The 21,211-nt window shown below is 42.9% G+C and overlaps 1 protein-coding gene across 1 annotated transcript in view; it reads right to left on the bottom strand.

Annotated features, from left to right (window-relative positions):
* The window catches only part of MAST4 (microtubule associated serine/threonine kinase family member 4), a 341,770-nt gene that overhangs the window by 189,973 nt on the left and 130,586 nt on the right, over window positions 1-21,211 (bottom strand). The window contains exon 4 of the mRNA XM_054397478.1: window positions 4,837-4,911. Coding sequence (XP_054253453.1) covers window positions 4,837-4,911 — 75 coding nt within the window. The remainder of the gene's footprint in view (window positions 1-4,836; window positions 4,912-21,211) is intronic.

Here is a 21,211-nt window from a genome sequence, read left to right as displayed (position 1 = left end):
TAATTGTGTCAGTAGAAGTGCTGAGTAATACTGGTTATAATAAATCCACATTTTAGGTGGCTATTCATGTTTCATGGGTGTTTCCACAACAAAAAGCTGTTCAGGAAATGCAAGCGTGAGTAGAAAGAAAAGACAGGAGCTCGATTCTCAGAGGCTGTGTGCTAAGAGCACTTTCCCACTCTGCTTTCATAGTGATCTGAATGGCAAATACTGAAATTCTCACCTTGCCTGAAGTATGCCATCAGAACATTGCTGAGCCCTTGAAGAATACGGTAATATCACTCTTGCTTGTTACACAGTGCCATGTGCCACACTTCTCCCCAGCCAAATCTGCTCAGATAACTCTGGGCTACTCCTCCTGCCAGCACACAACTAGCACCTGCTGCAGTACTCAGTTCGTGGAAAAGAGTCGCCCAAAGAGTCCTGAGCAAAGGTATTGAACACAGCCCTCTCATGGGTCCTATGTCTGCTTAGAGCACATGTTCAATGCAAAGCAGCAAACTCTTCAAGAAGCAGAGAATCCCCTCCCTTCGTGTCACCAGGCAGAAGGAAGTGGCCTAAGAAAAGGAGGGGAATGAATACAGGTCCCTGCTAGGGGAGGCAGGCAAACCTCTTCCCAGCCTCCTTCACCTTCCCAGTTACCCTACATATCAGACATGGAGCTCTGGAAGTTGAGAGCCAGGATCAAGAGACCTCTGTGTCCTACCCCTGTCAGGGCGAAGACAGAAGCTTTAATGAAGAGGGCCAGTGGTGGTGGGTTCATAGCCGTGGCAGGGATCAAGTGCATATTGCAGCCTCTTCCATAAGGAAGGTAAGAGTTCTGGTTGTGGGAGACTCACTCCTGGCAGGGAGGGCCCAATATGCAGGGTTGACCCTCATCATAGGGTAGTCAGCCTCATCTCCATCCCCAGAAACGTAATGGAACAACTTATCCGCAGTGCTGTCTTTAAGCTTATCAAGGACAAGAGGTCATTAGGAGCAGTCAACATGGTTTTACCAAAGGGAAGTCATGTTTGACTGACCTGATAGACTTTTATGAGGACATAAACAGGTCAATAGATGATGGTAGACTAGTGGATGTCGTTTATATTGAGTTCAGTAAAGCATCTGACACTGTCTCCCACAACATCCTTGCAGCTAAACTGAAGAAGTGTGATTTGGATGATCAGATCCAAGTGGATTGTGAACTGGCTGAAAATGAGAAATCAGAGAGTTGTGATCAATGGGACAGAGTCTAGTTGGAGGCCTGTATCTAGTGGAGTCCCTCACGGGTCAGTACTGGGACCATTGCTATTCAATACTACTATTCGTCAACTACCTGGATGAGGGCACAGAGTGCACTGTCATCATGTTTGCTGACAACACAAAACTGGGTGGAGTGGCTACCATACCAGAGGGTTGTGCTGCCATCCAGCAAGACTTAGACAGGCTGGTGAGTTGGGCAGGAAAAAATTAATGAAATTCAACATGGGCAAGTGTAGAGTCTTGCATCTGGGAAAGAGAAATCCCATGTATCAGTATAGGTTGGGTACTGACCTGTTGAAGAGCAATTATGGGGAAAAGGACCTGGGGGTCCTGGTGGACAATAGGAAGACCATGAGCCAGCAATATGCTCTTGTGGCCAAGAAGGCCAATGCCATTCTGGGCTGTATTAGAAGGGGTGTGGTTAATAGGTCGAGAGAGGTTCTCCTTCCCTTCTACTCTGCCCCAGTGAGGTCACATCTGGAATATTGTGTCCAGTTCTGTGCCCCTCAGTTCAAGAAGGACAGGGAACTGCTTGATAGAGTCCAGCACAGAGACACAAAAATGATTAAGGGAGTGGAACATCTTCCTTATCAGGACAGACTGAGGGAGCTGAGGCTTTTTAGCTTGGAGAAGAGGAGACTCAGGGGAACCTCATTAATGTTTATAAATATGTAAAGGGTGAGTGCTGAGAGGGTGGAGTCAGGCTCTTCTCAATGATGCCCAATGACAGGACTAGGGGCAATGGGTGGAAGCTGAGGCATAGGAAGTTCTATGTCAACAGGAGGAAAAGATTTTTCACTGTGAGGATTATGGAACACTGGAATAGGCTGCCCAGGGAGGTTGTGGAGTCTCCCCATCTGGAGATACTCAAAATCCACCTGGATGCATTCCTGTGTGATCTTGTACAGGTGATCCTGCTCTGGCAGGGGGTTTGGACTAGGTGATCTTTCAAGGTTCCTTCCAGCCCCTAATATTCTGTGATTCCATGCCCTCTTGTCTCAGTATCACAAGCCAATGTCCCTACTCCAAAAACTTCCTGCTAAAGGACAGCCATTGATCAAATGTGGGATAACTGTCTAGCTTACCGTGTGACAGGAATGAAGGTTAATGTGGTGCATCTCAGGAAAGAGACTGAGTTGTTTAAAATGAGAAGCATTTATGTTCTTTCTGGGAACGAAGATCTGCAGAGCTGGCCTGCCAAAGAGCAGGAAGAAGGGATTCTTGTGAGGATAAGATGGCCCTGTTGCAGCTAAAACTAATGAAGCAAGGCTAAAACAACAAAATCTGGCAGCTTCAAAACAGATTTTGAAGGCTGTAGTGCCCAAGCAAAGACCTAATGGACTGTATCCTAAACATATATGACAATATTACTCAACTCTCCAGCCAAATCATACTAAGTATGACACAGAAGGCAGAGACAGATGGGGTTAGGGTATAAAAACCACAAAGGGAATATCTCTTTAGCGGGGAAAGACTGTGGATTTAGCAAAGATGAGAAACATTGAGGGATTGTGCTCCTTTTTCTCCACCCAGTAAGAACTGGGCCTTCAATATATGGCTTAACTTTTGCTGACACTTCTATCATACATTAGCACTACTGGAGGGATTTGTGTCTCTGACTTTGTCAGATGTTACCTGGAATTTATTAACTACTTTCTTAGTCCATTTATCACTGACAATCCCAAGTCTGCCATATCTATTTTTTTAACAAATTGTATCTATTAATTATTTTAACTTTCTGAGCCTGTGCCAGTGCAAGTCCTTACTGGAATACTGGAAAAGAGCCACAGCACAAGTCCAGTTCTTCCTCTTCTGTCACACAGTACTGGCAATGAATCGGTGCCTCGTTTGTCTCCTTACTCTTCCCTACAAACACATTTGAATCCAAATAAAATGCTCAACCAGAGTTACATTCCTAATGTGTGCTGAAGAGTCTTTTCTGAGTAGGTGGCCATTCTGAAGCTGCTAACCATAGTTGTGAGGGGAGAGGTGAGGATGATGTGGTCTGTGGTAACAGCATCCCTCCAGATGCTGGGCTGGTCTTCAGCAGCACTGAGCTGCTTGCTCCTAGTGCATCAGCAGCATCCCTACAGAAGCAAAGACACAGACTGAAGAGCAAAGACTAAAGGTCCTGGAAACACCAGTCAAGACTCTTTCTTGTCCTTCTGTTCCAAAGAAAACAAAGTGGAAACACTGAGAAGGTTGTTTTGCAGCTATCAGATTGAAACTTTGACAGCACACCTACCTTCAGCAAGGTACAACGAGGGATACAACAGGACTCTGGAGTAAGGTAGAAAACTGCTGGAGAACTAGGTAAGAGGATGAGAAAAAGCTAGCATAGCTTGCATCTGCAGAACTGCATTATGGTATACATATTTCCTTTGTTTTTCCACATTGAGGGAATTACCTGGAGTGATTCTAACACACCTCAATGCACACAGAGTGGCTTACCAAGAGAATGGGGTCCTTAAGAGATAACACAGACTTACTCATAATTAATTTCTGCTCTAACTAATAATCTTTAAATGCATATATACCTATCTATCTATACACACATTTCACTCACTTTTGCATCTTTAACCCCCAAAATGGTCTTCGCTAGACTTCTAAAAATAAAGTTTAGTATTGACAATGCTGTTACATACTGAAAGGAATAAATAATACAAGATGGCAACAATAAATGTCAACACAAGTAATACTTAATGAGTCAACATGTTTAGCAACAGAAAGAATGGGCTTGACAACAGTGACTGGAGTCATAATTTTGACTGCAAGAAAACACGCATCCACTGGTTTTTCTTTCATAAAATCCATTTTTTTTCTTACAAGACAGGATGAGTAGTGTTGATCTCTTTCAACCTGTATATAAAGGTTATATGTAAATACTGCAATCAACCCTGCAAATATGTAAAGGAAAGTGGAGGATGGGATTTCTGGGAGGTGGTAGCAATACAGTAATACAATTCCCTTTTTGCTGGACTTTCAAAAAGTAGCAAAAAATAGTTGCACATGAACAGTTATTGATGCTCCAAAATACTCACTGTAGTACATATTATTAGCCTAGAGAATAATGTTTCCATAATAACATCATGATCACTGAATATTTCAAGCTTTTTTTTGTGTACTGTTAAGCCTATCTCTAAAAAGGTGGAACAAACTTACTAACTAATCATACTACTATATCAGCTAGTATCTTTTAATGCCAAAGTCTCTTTTTTTTTGACTCTTCATATTATACCTTGAAAACAAACTATTAGGTTATTTTCCGTACCCTTGACAATTTGTTCTATTCAATGAAAGCCCTTTTTTAAGAAGTAGACAAATGAATTGTACATGTGTTTCCAAAAACAGACATAACACAAAGTAACAAAACCAAAGCACGCTTTGTATCTTCTATTTCACTTTGCAGACACAATTTAAAAAATGAACATTTTAAAGAAAGTACAACAGTTTCATTTGAATAAGAATCATTCAATTGGGAGGTCAACTAGATCTCCCACTAAGCACCTAAGATGAGCTTCTTACTAGCAACAAATACTCTGCTGATACAACATTTTATTTTCTAATTGGTTCTTCAAAAATGGCACTCACTTTGGTAGCTGGTGGTTCCACCAGTCTCTGACGGTGGCGTGCTGAGCTGAAATGACTCTTCTGAGGTGCTCCTTCCTGACAATGAACAGAGAAAGGGAAGGAAGAACAGAAAAAAGGGGGCAAATGGATCATGGAGGGGGTGAAATGGAGGATGTTGGTGAAGGGAGAGGAAGAGTATTTAACTGAATTGTATTTCCAATGGCTTTGTAAAAGCTTTATTAAATTATTTTCAATAATATCACCATGCAAACATCAGAAAGAAAAATAAGCTTTTGATAGAAGCAGCTTCATGAGGTTTTTCTATATGTATTAGTCATATGCATTTCATGACACTGTCTGCTATAAATATGTAATATATACACACGTGTGCACATGCCTACTTCACTCCTAGATTAAGTTAAAGAATTAATCATTTTACTCTTCCCAAGTGTATATATATTATGTTTTCTGTATCGTTTATGAACTTACATACAGAACAGTCCAACCCATTTACCATCCCATCCAGCTGGATCCACTTTAACCCAAAGAACAGCATCTCCTCTAATAAAATATGATGCTTCAGATTCACAGTCTCCATCAACAGACTATCAACCACCCTTATGATTAAGAAAATTTTACCTAACAGAGATGAATACCTTTTCCTGAGAGATCTTGAGAAATAGTATGCTCATACATGTAAAAATAAACATTTTCTCTTAAGAAACTGAAATCTGAAAGACCATTCAACTGAAAAAATAGAAGCACAACAGTCCTTATTACGCATGCAAAGTTACTTAGAGTAATACCTCATTGTACCCAGAGCTGCAAGGAAGGACTGCCTCCTAGGATCAAGCTGCACTATTTGGTCACCTGTTCTTGGGGTTTTTGGTGGTTCCCTCTCACTAATTAAAATTGCTATGGAGTATCGTCTAGAACTGACACCAGCCCATCCCTAAACTTTTCCTACATGGATGGAGCTGCTTGCTTTTCAAGACAAAAAAAAATAAAATTACAACCACACACTCACACTGCTTACATGCCAAAAAAAAAAAAAACCACACAACGTGAAATCAGAAACAGAAACACATGTAAGCAAAATGTGTACCTTGAATAACTATATAGCATAAGTTGAAATTTTACAAAGGAAAGACTTAGTATTTATTCTCCTTTTCCTACAAAGAAAGGAAAGAATACTATAGATTTCTGTTTCTTTTTCTGGTCCTCTTGTCTCAGCAGATCAGATTATTGAAGAAGTTTTATATTTCTCTCAAATTCACACTTTCCCTTTTAAATAAATCTTCTTGATACTCTTCAAACGTCATAAAGCCATACTGAAGATGTACTTCAGTACACCTTTCCAGAGGAACAGCATAGCACTGTGGCTTCTCACTGTCTCTATGACACTGGCAATTGAGTGCAATAGCTGCATCTAGAATGAGACACTAGAGCAGGAGATAGATCTCAATAAATTACAGTGTTATAAGCAGGACCAAGGAAATGATTGTCCCCCTGTACTCAGGGCTGGTGAAGCCTCATCTCAAATACTATGTTTGATCTGGGGCTCTCACTACAAGATCTTGAGATGCTGGATTGGGTTGGAAGGGACATTAGAGATCATCTACTCCAACCTGCCCACCACAGGCAGGGATGCCTCTCATCTAGACCACTGCTAGAGTGCTGGGAAGGAAGAAAAGGGGAAGGAAGGACAGAGGGGAAAGGGAAGGGGAAGGAAAAACAGAGGGGAAGGGGAAGGCGAAGGGGAAGGGGAAGGGGAAGGGGAAGGGGAAGGGGAAGGGGAAGGGGAAGGGGCAATCAACCACCTTTCTAGGATTCCTGTTAGTGTTCATGTTCATGCTCTTGGTAACAAAATGCTTCCTCATGTTCAGTCTGAACCTCCCTGGCATAGCTTTGAACTATTCCCAGGTGTTCTAGAACTGCATCCCAGCCCAAAGAAGGGCCACAGAGCAGGTGAAGGGTCTGAAGAGCAACTCTTACGAGTAGCAGATGAGAAAACTGGGGTTGTATAGCCTGAAGAAGGCTACAGGAACTATTTGAAAATAGGTTGCAGTGATTTGGGTGTCTGTCACTTCTCTCTAATTAAACATACAACAGAACAAGAGGAAAAGGCCTCAAGTTGCATAAGGGGAAGTTTACATTGGATATTGGGAAAAATGTATTCACCAAAAAGTTTGTCAAGCATCAGAACAGGAACATGATGGAATTACCAGTCCTGGAGGTATTTACATGACACACAGATGTGGCACACAGTGACATGGGTTAGTGATGGACTCACTGATCTTACAGGTCTTCTCCAATCTAGATGGTATTATATGTTTTGCAATACACAGAAGATATTATTCACACACAAAGGATTGATACTTAAGTAACAATGCACAACAACCAAGTGAAGTGCTATTAATTAGATAATCCTCTTTGAGGAGAGCAAATAAACTAGTTGCAAGTTGAGATACTCAGTAATCAGCTACTCAGAATTTTACTGCATTTACAAATGGATCTAAGGATGTAGCTAGTACTAGTACATAATGAAGTCTTATTTAAGTTTAATGAAGTACAATACATCCAATTTTAGAAAAATTTTCCTGAAATGTACCATTAAAAACTACAGTGTGGCAATGGCATTCTATTTTTGTATCAAATACAGTGCATTTGTAATTAAATGTATAATTGCAAAACTGAAATTAAAAAAAAAAAAAATCCCCCAACTTACATGAAAGAAAACCCGAACAAGCTTTCTTGTAGAATTTAGACTCTGTTAAGAAATTTGTGCACATAGTAAGTATTTCCAAACAAGAAAGAGTATCTAAATTTCAAAATTACAGAAGTCACCATTTATCATAGAATCACAGAATGTTTTATGCTTGAAGAGACCTTTAAAGGTCACCTAATCAAATCCCTTGCAGTGACACAGGACATCTGTAACTAGATCACATTGTCAGAGCCCTGCCCGATTGGACATGGAATGTTGTCAAGGATGGGTCATCTACCACATCCTGGGCTGATGTTTCACTACCATCACTGTAAAAAATTCTTGGATCTAGACTAAATATCTGCTCTTTTATTTGAAAAACATTACCCCTTGCCCAGTTGTCACAGGACTTGATAAAAAGAGTGTTCCCATCTTTCTTACAGACCCCTTTTAAGTATAGAAAAGCTACAGCAGGTTCCTCCACAGCCTTCTTTTCTTCAGGTTGAACAACCTCACCTCTCTCAGCCTTCATTCATAGGACACATGGTTCCAGCCCTCAGATCATTTTTGTAGCCCTCCTCAGGACCCGCTCCTTCATTTTTTGTGCTGAGGGCTCCAGAGCTGGACATAATAGTTCAAGTGAGGATTCACCACAACAGAATAGATAGCTAAAGTCTTCTCCCTTCACCTTCTGGCCATGCTTCTTTTAATGGTCTTATAGGCTGTGAGCACATTGCCAGCTCATGTCCAGCTTTTCATCCACAAAAAAACCCTTAAGCTCTTCTCTGCAGGGGCTACTCTCAATCACATTATCTCCTAGCCAATATTGATAACTGAGGGTGGCCCTCACCCAGCTGAAGATCTTTTCATTTGGCCTTACTGAGCTTCATGAGAGTCACCCAGGCCCACTACTCAAGCTTGTCCAGGTCCTCTGGATAGCACCCCATCATTCCTCTGGCATGTCGACTGCACCACTCAGCTTTGTGTCACCTGCAAACCTGCTGAGGGTGCACTCAATCCCACTATGTCATCGATGAAGATATTAAACAGTGCTGCTCTCAGTACAGACCCTTGGGGGACACCACTTGCCACTTATTTCCATCCAGATATCAAGCCACTGATGACTGCCCTTTGGATGTAACCATCCAATCAATTCCTCATCCACCAAACCATCCACCTATTCAATCTGTATCTCTCCAGTTTAGAGGAGGATCTTGTCAGGCACCATCTCAAAGGCACACAGAAGTCACAGAAGTTCAAGCAGGCGACATCCTCATCCACTGAGGAAGTCAGCTGATTACAGAAAGCCATTAGGTCATTTAGGCAGGACCTGGCTGCAGGTACCTACCATGGTAACAACTCGGACAAAGGGTGTTAAACATGCAGTAGGTTCTCAGAGTTAGTTTCTCTGCAAGCATGCTGGTGTTCAGGCTTCTGGCTGCAGTGAGTGTTCAAGCCTGGCACTTGGTGTGGAGGGTGAAGGAGACACCTGTGTCAGGTGTGACCAGGTGAATTTTCTCATAAATTTGGTAGCTGAGCTGAAGGATGAAGTGGCTGAGCTGAAAGCGGAGGTAGCAAGGCTCAGGACCATACAAGAATGTGAAAGGGAGTTGGATATGTGGGAACAGGCTTTGAAACCCTCTCCAGTTGAGGGGAGCAGTGGAGGGTGGATACGGGTCCCTGTCAGGGGAAGCAAAGGGAATGCACCCTGACCCTCTTCCCCTCCCCTGCTGCCCTTGAGCAATAACTATGAGACTCTGCAGGCTGAGGGCAATGTGGATGAGAGTATTGTAGAGGAACCAATCAAGGAGATGCCAAAGACGAAGCAGCCCCCCCAAACCTTAAGGACCAGTGCTACAAAGAGAAAGGCTATAGTTATTGGAGACGCTCTCTTGAGGGGAACAGAGGGACCCATATGTTGTCCTGACCCATCCCATAGGGAGGTGTGCTGCCTACCCGGGGCCCGGGTGAAGGACATCACCCAGAGGTTACCTAAACTAATCCAGCCCTCTGACTATTACCCATTGTGATGGTTTGAAACTGTCTTTTTAATTTTTCCTTGCAAAGTTCAGAACAGAGAAAGTGAAAGAATGTAAATAAGTCACTATTGGGTGTAAGAAAGCAAAATACTGATTGTTCTAAACACTTCCATTGGATAGATAGAAATGTTTAAGAACTATTACCCAAAACAAAGTAGGCATTCTGCACATTCTGCGTTCGGCAGTGGGGGCAGTTGCTGGGCTGTCTGGCTGCTGTTTCTTCTTCTCTTCTGGCTGAAGATAACACACTGACCTTGGCAGCTAAGTTAACAACTTTCTGCTCTAACTAAACTCTGCTTCTCTGTCCAGGGGGGTCTGGGGGGGAAGCTCCTGGGAGAGGGAGGCCCCTTTGGGAGGGTCCCCTTGGGGGGAAGCAAAGGGAGCTTGGTTGTGCTTTTCTGTTGATTGTATATATTTGTAAGTGTTGTGAATTTTGTGTGTTTGTACATATTCATTGCATTTCATCTGCTTGTAAATACAGCTTTTCATTTGCTTCCAGACTGAGCTAGCCTGGTTATTGTCGGTGGGGGGGGAATTTCAGCTCACACTGACACACCCATTGCTGGTAATCCAGGCTGGAAGTGAAGAAATTGAAAAGAGCAGCACCAGGAAGATTAAAAAGGAATTTAAGGCCCTTGGGAAATCAATTGACGGGGCAGGAGCTCAAGTGGTGTTCTGCTCAGTTCCCTCAGCAGCTGTGGTGTACACTGAGAGGAACAGGAAAACCCACACCATCAACAGTTGGCTTAGGAGATGGTGCCAGCAGCGGAATTTTGGCTTCTTTGATCACGGGGCAACTCTTACTGCACCTGACCTGCTGGACCAAGATGGGTTGAATTTATCTAGAAAGGGTAAGAGGGTGCTGGCACTGGGGTTGGCAGGACTCGTTGGGAGGGCTTTAAACTAGGTCTGAAGGGGGTGGGTGTGGAAACCAGTCTCCCTGGAGAGGAGGGAGGACCACACAAACTGGTGAAATCAGCAACCCAGCTGAAGTGCATGTACACCAATGCACGTAGTATGGGCAACAAACAAGAGGAACTGGAACTCTTGGTTCACCAGGAGAACTATGAGGTAGTTGCCATCACAGAAACATGGTGGGACGATTCTCACAATTGGAGTACTGCACTGGGGGGTTATAAGCTCTTTAGGAGAGACAGGCAAGGGAGAAGAGGAGGAGGGGTGGCCCTGTATATTAGGGAATCCTTTGATGCCTCAGAACTTGAGGTTGCAGATGAAAGGATTGAATGCTTATGGGTTAAAATCAGAGGGAGGCCACACAAAACTGACATCCTGGTTGGAGTCTGTTATAGACCACCCAACCAGGACGAGGAGGCCGATGAGATATTCTATAAGCAGATGGAAGCTGTCTCAAGATCATCAGACCTTGTCCTTGTGGGGGACTTTAACCTACCAGACATCTGCTGGGAACTTAATTCAGCAGAGAGGAGACAGTCCAGAAGGTTCCTAGAGTGCATGGATGACAACTTCCTGATGCAGCTCTTAGGTGAACCTACCAGGGGCAAGGCTCTGCTTGATCTGCTGTTCTCGAATAGAGAAGGGCTGGTGGGAGATGTGATGGTTGGAGGCTGTCTAGGGTGCAGCGACCATGAGATAGTGGAGTTTTCAATATGCAGGGAAATAGGGAGGAGCAGTAACAGAACCCTCACTTTGGACTTTCGGAGGGCAAACTTCAGGTTGTTCAGGCAACTGATTCGTAAAGTTCCCTGGGTAACAGCCCTTAAGAAGAAAGGGGTCCAGGATGGTTGGACCTACTTCAAACAGGAGCTCTTAAAGGCACAGGAACTGGCAGTTCCCACATGCCGTAAGACGAGCTGGCAGGGAAGACGACCGGCCTGGATGAGCAAGCAGCTCCTGAAGGATTTAAGGGACAAAAAGAGGGTTTATCAACTTTGGAAAGGGGGGGAGGCAACTAGTGATATGTTTAAGGATGTTGCTAGATCATGTAGAAGAAAAATTAGAGAGGCAAAAGCACAGTTAGAAATTAAACTGGCCACTTCTGTGAAAGACAACAAAAAGCATTTTTATAAATATATTAATGCTAAAAAGAGGGGCAAGAGGAGCCTCCACTCTTTATTGGACGTGGAGGGTAACATTGTAACTAAGGATGAGAAGGCGGCTGAGATTCTAAATACCTTCTTTGCCTCCATTTTCAACAGTAAGGCAGGAGGACTTCAGGATAACTGGCCTCCTGAGCTGGTTGATGGGGTCAAGGAGCAGTGTTGTACTCCTGAAATCCATGTGGAATTAGTTCGAGACTTGTTGAGTCACTTGGATATTCACAAGTCCATGGGACCTGATGGGATTCATCCTAGGGTGCTGAAAGAGCTGGCAGATGAGCTGGCCAAGCCTCTGTCCATCATTTTCCTCCAGTCCTGGCTCACTGGAGAGGTCCCAGAAGACTGGAAACTGGCCAATGTGACGCCCATCCACAAGAAGGGACGGACAGAAGAACCTGGGAACTACAGGCCTGTCAGCCTGACCTCAGTGCCAGGGAAAATCATGGAGCAGATTGTCTTGGGGGCAATCACTGCGCACCTGAAGGATGGCCAAGGAATCAGGCCCAGCCAACATGGATTTAGGAAGGGCAGGTCCTGCCTCACCAACCTGATCTCCTTCTATGATCAGGTGACCAGCCTGGTGGATGTGGGGCAGGCTGTGGATGTAGTCTACCTGGACTTCAGCAAGGCCTTTGACACTGTCCCCCACAGCAAACTCCTGGCCAAGCTGTCAGCCTGTGGCTTGGACAGCAGCACTCTGCGCTGGGTTAGGAACTGGCTGGAGGGCCGAGCCCAGAGAGTGGTGGTGAATGGTGCCACATCCAGCTGGCAGCCTGTCACTAGTGGTGTCCCCCAGGGATCAGTGCTGGGCCCCATCCTGTTCAATATCTTTATTGATGATCTGGATGAGGGGATTGAGTCCATCATCAGTAAATTTGCAGATGACACCAAGCTGGGAGCAGATGTTGATCTGTTAGAAGGTAGAAGGGCTCTGCAGAGGGACCTTGACAGGCTGGACAGATGGGCAGAGTCCAACAGGATGGCATTCAACAAGTCCAAGTGCCGGGTGCTGCACTTCGGCCACAACAACCCCATGCAGAGCTACAGGCTGGGGTCAGAGTGCCTGGAGAGCAGCCAGGTGGAAAGGGACCTGGGGGTACTGGTTGACAGCCGCCTGAACATGAGCCAGCAGTGTGCCCAGGTGGCCAAGAGAGCCAATGGCATCCTGGCCTGCATCAGGCATAGTGTGGCCAGCAGGAGCAGGGAGATCATTGTACCCCTGTACACAGCACTGGTTAGGCCACACCTTGAGTACTGTGTCCAGTTCTGGGCCCCTCAGTTTAGGAAAGATGTTGAATTGCTGGAGCATGTCCAGAGAAGGGCAACGAGGCTGGGGAGAGGCCTTGAGCACAAGCCCTATGAGGAGAGGCTGAGGGAGCTGGGACTGTTTAGCCTGGAGAAGAGGAGGCTCAGGGGAGACCTCATTGCTGTCTGCAACTACCTGAAGGGAGGTTGTAGCCAGGAGGGGGTTGGTCTCTTCTCCCAGGCAACCAGCACCAGAACAAGAGGACACAGTCTCAAGCTGCACCAGGGGAGGTTTAGGCTGGAGGTGAGGAGAAAGTTCTTCACAGAGAGAGTGGTTGGCCACTGGAATGTGCTGCCCAGGGAGGTGGTAGAGTCACCATCCCTGGAGGTGTTCAAGAGGGGATTGGAGGTGGCACTTGGTGCCATGGTTTAGATAGGCATGAGGTGTAGGGTGACAGGTTGGACTCGATGATCCTTGAGGTCTCTTCCAACCTTCTTGATTCTTGATTCTTGGCCTTGGTAAAGCCATGCTAGATATCTCAGATCACCTCCCTGTTGTCCATATGTTTGTCAGAGCTTCTAGGAAGAACTGTTCTACGTTCTTCCCAAACACAAAAGTAAGGCTGACAGGTTGGTAGTTCCCATGGTTCTCTTTTCTGCTCTTATTAAAAACAGGTGCAACATTTCCCTCTTTCCAGTAACCATGCACTTCACCCAACTGTCATGACTTTTTCATGGGGAGTAACTTGGCAACTACATCAGCCAATTCCTTCAGGACTCTGGGATGCACCTTTTCAGTTCCCATTAATTTATGTATGTTCAGGTTCCTCAGGTGGGCTGGAACTTAATCTTTCTTACTCCCTTTGTCCTCATCTTGTGGTGCATCAACTAGGGAGATGTGAGGAGAAAGTTTAACAGTGAAGACTAAGGCAAAGAAATTAGTAAGTACCTCAGCCTTCTTGTCATCTGTTGTTATTAACTTCTTGCTCATCGAGGGGCAGGTATGCTTTCTTTTACCTTTTTTTTTGGGCTGACATAACTGTAGAAGCCTATCTTGTTATTCTTCGCATCCTTAGCCAAGTTCAGCTCAAAGCCACACCTCAGCCTTCCTGACCACATCCCTACACAACCAAGCAGTGTCCCTACATTCTTCCCAGGATACCTGGCCCTGGTTCCACCACTTGTCCTTCTCCTTCATGCCCCTTAGTTTTACCAGGTCTTAACTCAGTCTTCCTTGTCTGATTTCTTACACCTGGGGATTGAAAGCTCTTGCACTCTATGGAAAGCATTCTTAATGACCTGCCAGCTCTGGTTTGCTCCCTTTTCCCTGACAGCAGTTTCCCAGGAACTCCTAGTGACTAAGCGCTTAAACAACTGGAAGTTTGCTTTATTAAAATTCAGAGTTCTGACTTTATTTCTCATCTGATCCATATGCCTCAGGGCTGTAAACTCCACCCATACACAATCACTGCAGCCCAGGCTGCCTCCAGTTTTGATGTCACTGAGGAGCTTGCATTGGTGACCATTAGGTCCAGCATCACATTCCCTTAGGCAAGGCTGTCTATTGTCTGGCCTATGAAGTTCTCCTCAAAGCATTCTAGGAGTCTCCTGGATTTGCTACAGCTTGCTGTGCTACCTTTACACCAGATACCAGCGTGGTTGAAATCCCAGTCATGGGATTCACCCCACCAAGCTTCACTAATGTCAACCAGATTGCAGGTTTCCATCAGCACAGCAGCTTCCAACTCCTACTGTTGCCCATGTTGTGGAGGCATTTCAGATGGGCTGTCAGCCATGTCACCATTTTAGAACACCCCTTTAACACTCTTGCGGTATTTCACAGATGTTTCCCTTTTGCTTGCTATTACCTCAGGAGCCTCTAGCTTGTCTCTGTAAGATTTCAACTGTGCACACCTGCCCGGCACACCTCAGGAGAACAGTTTGAGGGCTCTTACTAGGATCCTGTTCTTCTCACTATGGTGTGTCATACCACAGCTTGTCACAGCCAAGCCTAGGATCACCCACCTTCCCCTTCATGTCTATTTTAGAGCTCTGTCAATGAGCTCGGCAAGCTCCTGAGCAACGACCCTCTCTTTCCCCTTTGAGAAAGGCAAGTCCTCCCATTTGATGCCAGCAAGCCTGGCACCATGTAAGCCATCCAAAAAAAAAAAAAAAAAACAAAAACAAAAACAAAATTGTGGTGGAGATAACAAACATGGGGCCATGTATTAATAAATTCAATCCATCCATTCCTCCCAATGTCACTGCCTGCAATTGGAAGGAGGGAGGAAAAAAATAACCAGTGCCTCAGATTCCCTCACTAACTGTCCCAAAGCCCTGAAGTCTCTTTTGATTGCTCCTCGACTATGGGTTGCAGTTTCCTCTTCAGCTACACAGAAGACAAATAAAGGGTAATAGTCCAAGGGCTGTACCAAGCTAGGATATTTCCTTGTGACATCTTCAACCCTGGCTCCAGGAAGATGACAGATTTCCCTTATAAGAAGGGTCTGCCCCACACATTGGACCCTGTGTTCCCTTCATCACTTATTCTGAAGCAGTTCTTAAGAACTGCACTGTTACTTATCTCTTCTAGCCTATTAGACTGAAAATAACATCTGGCAGGTATTCATGGTATTTTGTTTTGTATTCAGATTGTAGAGCTGTTGCAGATAAAAGTGAAGTTTTTTCATCCTGAAGCACATACCAAAACTGTAAACTAACTGCTAGCTCTTGAATGGGTTTGAATATGCATTCAAGGTCACCTAAGGAAGGTAGACCAGCTGCAAAAGGCAGGCACAAGCCCTAGCCAGAGATCTTGAATCATTCACCGCTAAGGCCCAAGGCAGAGAACACCAGCTTACTGTGAACTATGGCTTCCAACCTAGTCCCTAGAGCCTGCACTTTATTCACGGAGGTCTCATTTCCAGCTTGAAAATGATGTTAAAACAATTCACCCATATCCACACTGATACTCTAGGTGGCTACAATAGTTCTGCAAAGGGAACACATTTTGATTTCCTCATAAAGACAGACACGGAGTCGTAACAATATTTTACAAAGCTTGTTCAGCTTGGCATTTTGCAATGACATAGATTAGTCAAAAATTTCAGCACAAAAATAGGAAAGCTTTTCCTATGAGTATTTTAGGAAAATGTAGGCTTTATTTTTCCCAGATAATTCATCAATACAACTACTTTCCCCCTTTTCCCTCTCTGGTTAAAGATTTGTTGTTCTCCATGAGAAAACAACCGGACAGAAACATTTTGAAATAGCATACTGGCAGAATATGACAGTTCATCAAAACAAAAATGTGTTGTGAAATTAGTCAATTCGATCTTAAAACAGCTCCAAACGATCATGAAGAATGTCAGTCAACATTTTCCAAGTGAAACATGAGACTGTGCTATCACTCAAAGAGTCTTTTAAAAGACAAAGCTTTAGTGAGACAAAATAGAAACAAGGAAAAAATACCAAAACATGACACTGCATATTTTTTAAAGTTCCAGTGATTTATAAACCTTTCCTTTTATTCTAATAATAATAATAGTAATAATAGTAATAAAAATAGTAATAAAAAGTCAACAGACAAATTCCTTCACAAAGTTAAATTTCCACTTTATAATAATTCTTCTTTTTAGAAGAGCTGTAAAAACACACTGCTGTAAGAGTATAGAGAAAATACAACAAAAGGACAAAGTAAGTAAGAAATCAAGAAACAAAATTCTTGGTTTAGAATGTGATGTGTTTAGTCTGATTTTTCTCCTTATTGCCTCACAGGGGCCAAAACACAATAACCAAGGGATACCATTCCATTTCTGATAGCTTGACAGTTTTAGCATTTAACAAAAGAAGCAATAACTACTATGGGATAGCTATAGAACCCAGTCATTCCACATTACTAAAAACTTAATTAGCATCATTGCAACAGTAATTCACCATTTTATCTTTTTTTTTAATTATTATTAATTACATCACAATTCAGAAAATCAGCTTAGTACATCAGCAGCAGACCTTGGATACCTGCTGAACAGATCTCTGAATACTACTCAAGACCACCTCTGTCAGAGGTTAAGTTCTGTCCAGGTATGACAGTCCTACTTAGCACCGCAGATTCTTGAACTGTATTCAATGATAAAACTTTGACATCCTTTGCAGAAACACATCAATTTAAAAGTGCCTGAATCTTCTCCCTTCATCTCCTTGGAGCCTGAAGACAGGGAGACACATTTTCCATACCTTTAAGCCTAGCCAGCTTTACTAGGTTCAACATTGGAAGAGTTTAAAATTGATTTGTCAGACTTCACATCAGAGAGAAATTATACTGAAATAATTTAAGGTGTCTTTAGGGTGGAAAAGTCAATCAAAAACATACGTTACTATGTTTTGCAGCAGTGCTAGAAAACTTACTGAACATTCAGGCTTTACTGTTAAAGTAAGCAATATAACGTGCTACAGAAATCATTAAAAAGATGTTAGTTTAAACACATTAAAAATGCAGCCAATAAGAAAACTAAATACATGCATTGAAAAAAGGTTGTTGTTATGTCATAATTCTCTTTTAAAAGACCAAAACACCCTATAAAATGAGACACGTTACTATCTGTGCTGCCTTATTGTATCAAGATACTCAAAGGTAAGCAAGCTCTCAGCTTTTTCAGTTAGAATAGAATAGCCTGAGCTTCAAGAGAATCCAAAAAGCAGAAAAACAAGGTTGGCATTACCGGCAGAGCAAGTAGCAAGCAACAAACTAAAATCCAAAGACTCGTGAAAGGAATCTAAGCTTAAAGATGAAGGTTTACCAGTGTTCTAAGAGCACAGACAAGAAAGCCAGCCAAGTGCTATTTGAGAAATTAAATTGAACCAAGTTAACTGTCCATCAGGATGGTACACCACTTTAGCAGGCATGTTCTTGAACCAAAGTAGAGACTACTATCCTCAGAAGACCAGGAGGAAACACACCATGTCAGACAGATAGCTTTGTTAAATCTCTTATCACTACTGCAAAGCAAAACATGCAAACACAGTAACACCCTTTATCTAGTGATAAATATTATATGCCTTACACTAGATCTCCTCCTCTCTTGCCACCCAAGAAAACTGTAGATTTTGGACACTTTATCCTGTGACCAATTCTGAACTGCAGCTTGCAGACAAGGGAAAATACTAAAGGCAAAAGTGACAAAATTTTCAAAAGTGCTATTCAGCTTCATGCTTGCATGTTAAAATTTGCTACTTATTGTAGTAAAAAAATTCACACCCACAGTCTAATAACACAACATACCTGATCACTACTCCATTTACTCCAAATACACTATGATAATCTTTTATATTTAAACACAAACACAACACTTTGTCTTGAAAAAGAAAAGAAGGAAACAGCACATGAACTAATAAAGTATCAGAGCCACCACAAAATATAGCTTTTACCCTGGTCATAAACATTCACTCTTCCTAATTTTTCATTTATATTACTCCTTCCTTTCCTGCAATTCTCTGCATTTATTAAAATACTGAAAAATTCTTAAGTCATTTAAAACTAAGAAACCACATTCACAAGAGGCACTGAAGTCCTAAAATCAATTTTCCACTCATAACCTCAATTTTCCAGCTATGCCCATGAGGGTTGTATCAGAAAACCTAAAAGGATAGGGACTATTTTCAGGTTGTTATGCACACAAATTGACAGCTGAATTCCCTAATGTACCTGCAGAACTTACAACAAGGCTTTTGTTTTTGAGCAGCTCTAATCATAGAATCATTAAGGTTGAAAAAGACCTCTAAGAAGGGAAAAAAAATTAAAGTAATGCTTTCAAGTGCAATTGTTCCCTTGCTTTGACACAGCATCCTGGTTGGGGAGGATACTCAGGTGTCACAGAAGTGTTATTTAATATCTGTATGCAATTAAGGCAACTATATAAATAAACCTAAAATTTCAGGAAGAAGAAAGTATTTCAAACATAACATGCTCTGAAGAAACTCAGAGTTTAGCATCTAAAGTCTCTGAAGAGCTTAGTTTTTCTCAAGAGACTCAGTGCAATTATCCTTTTTATCACTAATCCCAGTTGCTGCATACCACTGTGAAGTGCTAAACTTGCGAACCAAAATCAAGGAGTACTTGAATGAAAAGCTGGGAGGAATCCAAGAAGAACACAGCACTAGAAACTAAGATTACAGAGGGCATGAGCTGTTGATAGCCAACAAACGTTGTCCTGATTTACATCAGATGAAGCAAAGATCCTGCATCAGATTGCAGAAGTTAGAGCTGCACATAAAAGGATAAAGCCAAGACAATTTTTTTTAAATTATGACATTACAGCTGAGTGTTATGCTTTGTGATCGTAACAATCATTCATTAATTTTTCTGTTATTTTAATGTTCAAGTGGTTATTTGACATTTCTATAAGCAAGAGTTTATAACTTCAGTTTAATAGGAAAACGATTTAGTTGCATTTTCAAAGTCTGCAAGCAAATTTGATAAATCCCCTAACAAGAAATGGAAAGCCTAAAACTTTTAAAGCAAATGCACTAGGTAAAAACAAATCTTGACATTAAACATGGCACAAAAAGCAGCATCACAGTCAAAAATGCATGAAAGTTGGATGAAGTATTTTACAAGAAAAAAATAAAAAATACGCCATGGAAAACTACCTGTTTCATCAATTGTGACAAATGAGTAAATGCCAATGCTAAAAAAACATTTGTCAAACCAAGAACTACATGCAGAATTGAAAAAAAAAATCTGCTTCAATTAGAAGTTACAACCCTTCATGCAGCTATGCAGCTATTCCTATTACTAACTAATCAGGAGAAAAAAAAGCAAACAGACAAAAAAAACACAAACAAAATAAAAAACAAACCAACCAAAAACCACAAAAAAAACCACCAACCAAAAAAAACCCAACAGATTTTGAGCATAAGCCAAGTGACCCAAAACCATGAGCTAACAAGTGCATAGAAGACTACAAAGACGGTTTTCTTTATGACTCTTAAAACACCATCAAGATAATTCAAATTCCACTGCTAAGGTCACCAAAGGATTTGACATAGAGGAAGCTTAAATTTATATTTTGCCTTCCAAACTTGGTACAAAACTGTCAGTCAGCTTAGCGACTATATTAGAGACACTACCAAGAAATGTTACTACAATTAGCATAACCTTATTGTTACTACAATAAGACATTAGTTACAAGAATGAAATGTGTTAGAGGCACCAAGTTTGGACTCATGACAGCAGCAAGGGGCTTATTTGTTTGTTTATTCATTTTGGATTTTAGACCCTGAAATAAAGTGACCTCAACACCAAGAGAAGTAAAGACAGAGGAAAAGGTTAACCACTTCAGAAAAGCTTTCCCAGCTCAAATAATTGCAAAATGTATGCCTGACACAAAGCCTTTTAGAGGACCTGACAAACATAGAATCATAGAATCAAGAAGGCTGGAAGAGACCTCAAGGATCATCGAGTCCAACCTGTCACCCTAAACCTCATGACTATCTAAACCATGGCACCAAGTGCCACCTCCAATCCCCTCTTGAACACCTCCAGGGATGGTGACTCCACCACCTCCCTGGGCAGCACATTCCAGTGGCCAACCACTCTCTCTGTGAAGAACTTTCTCCTCACCTCCAGCCTAAACCTCCCCTGGTGCAGCTTGAGACTGTGTCCTCTTGTTCTGGTGCTGGTTGCCTGGGAGACCAACCCCCTCCTGGCTACAACCTCCCTTCAGGTAGTTGTAGACAGCAATGAGGTCTCCCCTGAGCCTTCTCTTCTCCAGGCTAAACAGTCCCAGCTCCCTCAGCCTCTCCTCATAGGGCTTGTGCTCAAGGCCTCTCACCAGCCTCGTTGCCCTTCTCTGGACATGCTCCAGCAATTCAACATCTTTCCTAAACTGAGGGGCCCAGAACTGGACACAGTACTCAAGGTGTGGCCTAACCAGTGCTGTGTACAGGGGTACAATGACCTCCCTGCTCCTGCTGGCCACACTATTCCTGATGCAGGCCAGGATGCCATTAGCTCTCTTGGCCACCTGGGCACACTGCTGGCTCATGTTCAGGCACCTGTCAACCAGTACCCCCAGGTCCTTTTCCACCTGGCTGCTCCCTAGCCACTCTGACCCCAGCCTGTAGCTTTGCATGGAGTTGTTGTGGCCAAAGTGGAGCACCCGTAACATGTAACAATGCATGAATGCCTGGGAAGCAGAGATGAACTAACTGATCAAGAGATTGTATATTCTATTAGGCCTGCAGAAGTGATAGCTAGTAAGGAAAAGTGTACTCTGTATCAGTGTCTCTGCTCTCAGAAGGCTGGTCTTTTGCTTTCTAAAGGCAGC

This window comes from Indicator indicator, chromosome Z (genome assembly GCF_027791375.1).
Source record: "Indicator indicator isolate 239-I01 chromosome Z, UM_Iind_1.1, whole genome shotgun sequence".
Lineage (NCBI taxonomy): Eukaryota > Metazoa > Chordata > Aves > Piciformes > Indicatoridae > Indicator > Indicator indicator.
This window is presented reverse-complemented; position numbering and strand designations above follow the sequence as displayed.